Here is a 5,554-nt window from a genome sequence, read left to right as displayed (position 1 = left end):
GGTAAGATCTTTTCCATTAGATTTGAGCCAGAAATCACAAGAATCCAATGCTCCATATCCAAAATAAATAAAAAAACAATCAATTGAAGGATACAATGCCCAGTCTCTAACTTGAAGTCTTTCTATATAGTTGGCCAGCTAATTCCTCTCGTCCTCGAATTCCCATCTAAGGGTTTTGCATATATCCAGTTTTACCGATTCGTTTACGTTACACTTTGGCGCCAAACGCAGCGCCATTCTAGTGCTGGAAACCATCCCCAGTGGGAATCTCAGAATAGCCTGCCTCTAAGAATAGAACCCCTTTATTTTCCGTTGGTGGAATAAACAAGAGGGAAAGAAAGGAGTATTTAGGTGGCACTCCTGCGGCCTGTACTAATTAGCAGAAAGTAAAATATGGAGGCAGAATGTGGCAGTGCTGGCTATGAATAAGCCCATTGTCAGATCCAGGGGCTGTAGACTGCAGTGTCTGCTGTGCGTGCCACATGTTCTCACAGTCCGTTCACTATTCAGCCCTACTTATCCACATCAGCTAGTAGTCTGGAAAAGCAGTCTGAGCTTCAGACTCTGCATTTCACCACCCACAGGCCTAACAGCACAATAACACACTTTCCACTATATAAAAAAAGAACAAACCTCTTAAAAGAAAAGCAGTTATTTAGTAATGCATACTTATAAATACTGCAGGACTGAAAAAACAAAACACTATGTTCAGTATTTGTATAAGACAGCGCTTCTGTCTTGTACATTGTTTGGGGGATGAATCTGTAAAGGTGAAACTATTGAATCTGTCAAGAGTTAAACTACCATGTTCTTTTCTGAAAAGCTAAACTAGACCCTTGCTGCACATTTTAAACCATAATAATGTGTTCTGCAGTATATTAAAAATACAAATCAGTTTGATTACTTTAACTAAGCGTCTATTAATTTAAGAATGTTAAAACAATTATCAGTTTTTCCTTCCATTAACTTCATAATTAGGAATAACTAAATAGAAAAGACCTCCTGTTTAGTCCTACAGCGCATTGTCATCAGTAAAATGATTCACCCTAGTAATATTACTCTCTTCCAAGTAATACCAGTATATCATACCCTGGAAGTCTCACAAGAGGGGGTTGGTTCTGCAGATCTCATTAGAAAAACCCTTTACTGAGTCATTGCCATGTGTTTACTGCCATCTCACTAGACAACAGGGTTTTTAATGTTTCTTGGACCTACACTCCTATTTCCTCACAGAGTAAAAAAAAAACTCTGATGAGGGTTTCTGCCGAAATGGTTCTCAGTTATCAGAAACCTTTTCTCAACATAATTGTTCTCCCTGGAAAGACTAAAGCACAGTCTTCACATTTGTGAACTGTGAACAGTTTAAATCATCGAATTACAACTGAACCAGATTTTTCATACAGCAGTTCCTGTGAAGAGTAAAGTTAAACGCAGCACCCCCCCACACACACTCCATCCCTACTGCTTGCATTTCATTTCTTAAGCATGATTTCACTTTCTTTAAAACATGAATCAACAACCCCCACCCCACCCCAAGAGCAGAGATTCCAGCTGTGTAACAGCTGTGTGCAGCCCTCGCCTTTCCTTGTGAACGCCTTTCAGTCCCTCTCTTAAATGCTTCCTCCTGCTAATCAACACAGAACCAACAAACTGAGAAGCTACAAACCACAGGACAAAAAGGGATTTAGCTCAATAGTATCAGCCTAACTGAGCTGGATGCCTCGTCTGAAAGGCTCACAGAGAGACAGCTAATCACGTATAATACCTTTCTTCCACACACTGTAGAACCCAAAGGCTTCCCAATGGACAGAATGACAAAGGGCCTTCAAGCTCCACTCACCTGTTGAGGAATGGATCTGAGCTGTTGGTGGTCATCGTTCTCACATCCTGGGCCATGCCAGGGGAGGAAACCACATTCTGGGTGCCTCCATCTTGCTCCATACTTGTGGGAAGCTGATTCCGCAGTGCCAGTTCCTGGAATGATACATACATTGTCTGTACAGAGTCTCAGGAACCTTTACATGATTGAAGTGAAATGACACAAAGATGAGCTGTAATGATCAACACAGCTCTTAATCCTCAACTGACTGGAACCATCAAGGTAATCCAAGTCCATTGAAGTCAGAAAAAAAGATACAGAACTTTTTTTTTTGTTCTAAACAATTAAGTAACGAAGATTAAGTAATGCAAAGTTTTACCTAAAATTTAGAAATAGACACTTTAAGATATTTCAATTTGCATAGTTTCGCAAGCCAGATTAGCTCCTATGAGTTTCCTTGTCCTACAAAGTGGATCTAGTTTAAAAAAAAACTCTTTATGGTGCTAGGGTGTAACAGGTTACAGACACGGCCCTCCTGCACAATTGATGGATATACCTTTAATTATTTTTGAGAGCCACAGGAGGGAAAAGCCAGACTAATTCCAAAACCTCTGCATTCATCTGGAAAAATATTTAAACATGCAGATCTCAGGATATGTGTTCAGTCTGTGCTGAGGCCAATACAGACACAAACTTGGTGCTTTTTTGTTCCCTCCTTTATTTGTCCTTGCTTTTCCAAGGGGTCTGAGAAGGAAGCAGAAATAATTGGCTTTGGGATCACACAGCAGCCTCTTCTTCTCCAGCTTGTATTCAGGGCTGACAGGCCTTCTATCTAAACAAACCAAAATCCCTCATAAGAAGAAATTGGCTCCCAAAATTGCTTAGCCTCTTAAACATATTTTTTTCCGCTTTCCAAAAACGGATTATGATGTTTTTATCAGGCACGTAATACTGAACCCAAACAACCCTGTGGTTTACGAAAATGTTCACTGGTTGAGGTTGCGGCTAATGGACACAATGTTCCAGTCTAGAACACACTGCTCCTATTGGCTGTTTGGGGGGGAAAAAAGTCAGTTGCTTTGGCTGTGAAGATATGAACTGTTAAAAGTCTTATTTCACTTTTAGCAGACTGCCAGGATTTGTGACATAATAGTCTGACTTTGCTTTTTTCGGAAACCCTACTGTGTAAAGTTTATTCTTTTGGTACAAATTACTGAGTTTATTAATGAGTCAGCAGACTAACACTGTTAATAAATAAAGCTTGTTGCAGCCCAGCCTTATGTTTATCATTTAGTAATAAACATCAGGATGATTTTGTAACACAAGAGCTACCTTCAGATAGTCTCTATAAGTTCTACTGCAGCATACTCAGCTGTTAAAAATGTTTGCTTAGCCCTGTACTGTGGCATTTCAGAGAAGGGAAGGAATTACAAAGAAAGGTAAAAACTCATCAGAAAACTCCCTCTATGAGCACAGATCTCTGCTCTCTGGTCAACGAGTAGCTAAATGACTGCATTGAGCCAGGGGAGAATGTCAGGTAACCTTGATCTTATTTCTGGGATGCAGTATGTACATGAAGTGAAGGCTTTGCTCAACAGTAATTCCCTTAACAAATTTTAATATCAATATCAATGTTTTCCGATAGCTTTAGGTAGATTTCATTCAGTTGGAACAATGTAGAAGCATTGTCCTCCTCCATTCATTGTTCAGAAGAGTACAAGAAGTTATGACAAATACCTTCTGTGGTGTCAGCTTTTGACATTACAAAGGGCTTCACAAAATAAAGATTAAGATTGAAAGAAAGACAGTGCAGTCTATTCGGGGTGTTCCAGATAGGCCATTGACAAGGACTGTTTATAATCAAAGCTGTCTTTTACATAAACTATGTAGATCTTAATGATAAATAAAGTGATTTAAGGTGACTTTATTCCTCCAGTAAATAGGTAAAATGTGATGTTTTTAATCACTGTCATCATTTTGCCTTAGAAAGTTTTAAAACGCATGTTTTAAGGGATAGAGGACAATGCAAGCAAGACATTGTCAGAAGACAAGCCACATACAGGTTTGATAAAACTGGAGTGTTCAACATCTTGCAGTGGTGTGTTAATGTTTCGTTCTACTCTGGGGTCTTGTTTATTCATTTCCTTCATGATTCAGCCTTCAATGCACTCCACCGCTGAAAGAAAGCAGTTTGTTTACATTCCCCAGAAGTTGCAGCTGGAGAGAAACAAGCATCCTCCCTGAGGAAGCTAGGTTGGGAGACACCATTTTACTCCCCTGTCTATCATTTAAGTTGGCTTTTATAACCTGCAGAACAAACAGTTTTACACTCTGGGAACGTAAAAATGCTCTAAAGGAAAAGGAAAGATGGTTTTGCTGTTACTTTCCACCTAAAAACCTTCTAAAATAAGTGCAGCTTCTATTTACAGCCACAATCTTTGACAAACAACAAAAAGCAGTTGTATGCCTGTGTGGGTGGCACAGTCCAGCTTTAATTATAGGTATTTCATCCAAAATATCAAGCGCTCAGTCACACCGTCTCCAGTAATACTGATAAACGTCCTTGTGTTATTGTCAAAAGGGGGCAGCATGAACGTATCTCTTGTGTTGATTAACTGTGAAAAGAATGATAGGAAATGGTAGATTACTTGGCAATCTTGGCAAGACAGATTCATCACGAATCAAGAGGCTGACCTTTTAAAATGTGTCTTATGCAGATTTTGAAGCTTTGTTTCCAGGCTGATTATCATTAGAATTCCAATCTCGATTTGTCTTTGAGCACTTCTGGAACAGTGGAATCGTACAGGCACCCCCCACTCGTTCACACAGGGATGGACAGACGCACAAAAAAATAAGAAGAGAAAGTTGGATTCTAACCTGTGGCCTCACCTGCCGAAGCAACTCTTGGTGCTTCAGTCTCAGCCTTTCTTTCTCCATTTGCAGCTGCTGGAGTCTCATCTGGTTATTACCACCCAGAACACCACCCTGGGGGCTCTGGGAAGGCAGCGGAGAGGCCTGTTTCACAGGGGCGCTCTGGGTGATCCGTTGCTGATTCAGGGCTAAAATACAAACGCCACAGTTGTAATGACCATCCTACACCACCAGGGGGCAAACACAAAACCACACAAACTAGCAGCCCAGAGCTGGACTTAAAATTACAAGGTAACCTTAGAATCTTCCGAGTTCTTTCCAGAACAAACATCTTGTTTTTACACAGGTTTAAACATTTTTGTTTCCAAATGATCAAACTTCTTAACTCCAGCCACTAGACCTTGTCCTCTGTTATTCTTGATGCATCCGGCTATCCACTAAAAGGAGAATTTTAACAGAATCCTGTCACAACTGAAGAACCCAGATTTTTTTTTTTAAATAAACATTTAAAAGATGGTTACAAATACACGTGGAAATTATTTTTGCTTTAAATTAAATTCAACACGTTCACACTGTAGAATAATTAAAACTACAACCCTTTCCAAAGTTAAAAAGAGCCGGGCACACTACATGCTCACAGGCAAAAACAACTTGCAAACATAGTTCAACTGTTGGGGGGAAAAAAGGAACAGATGAGAAACTAAAATGTTTCAATATGTATTTTTTCTCATTTCGGAGTACAAAATCCTTAGTGTGCCACCTTACAAAAACCTTGTCCTATTCAATCTACTCGGCAAAAAAAAAATTAAATGATTCAAATGGCTTCACATCTACTTTCCTACACAGTATTAACACTCTAAGGGG

General features: G+C 39.6%; 1 protein-coding gene across 5 annotated transcripts in view; it reads right to left on the bottom strand.

The window, feature by feature from the left end:
- Positions 1–5,554, bottom strand: part of yap1 (Yes1 associated transcriptional regulator) — a 43,026-nt gene that overhangs the window by 4,458 nt on the left and 33,014 nt on the right. For 3 of the 5 annotated variants that reach the window (XM_088639048.1, XM_088639046.1, XM_088639045.1), the window contains 2 exons: positions 4,697–4,878; positions 1,841–1,974 (listed from right to left, as the gene is read on the bottom strand). In XM_088639048.1, the coding sequence (XP_088495174.1) occupies positions 1,841–1,974; positions 4,697–4,878 (316 nt within the window). The remainder of the gene's footprint in view (positions 1–1,840; positions 1,975–4,696; positions 4,879–5,554) is intronic. The other 2 variants (XM_088639049.1, XM_088639047.1) reach the window with 1 other exon arrangement.

The sequence above is a fragment of the Lepisosteus platostomus genome, chromosome 7 (genome assembly GCF_059453375.1).
Source record: "Lepisosteus platostomus isolate fLepPlt1 chromosome 7, fLepPlt1.hap1, whole genome shotgun sequence".
NCBI lineage: Eukaryota > Metazoa > Chordata > Actinopteri > Semionotiformes > Lepisosteidae > Lepisosteus > Lepisosteus platostomus.
This window is presented reverse-complemented; position numbering and strand designations above follow the sequence as displayed.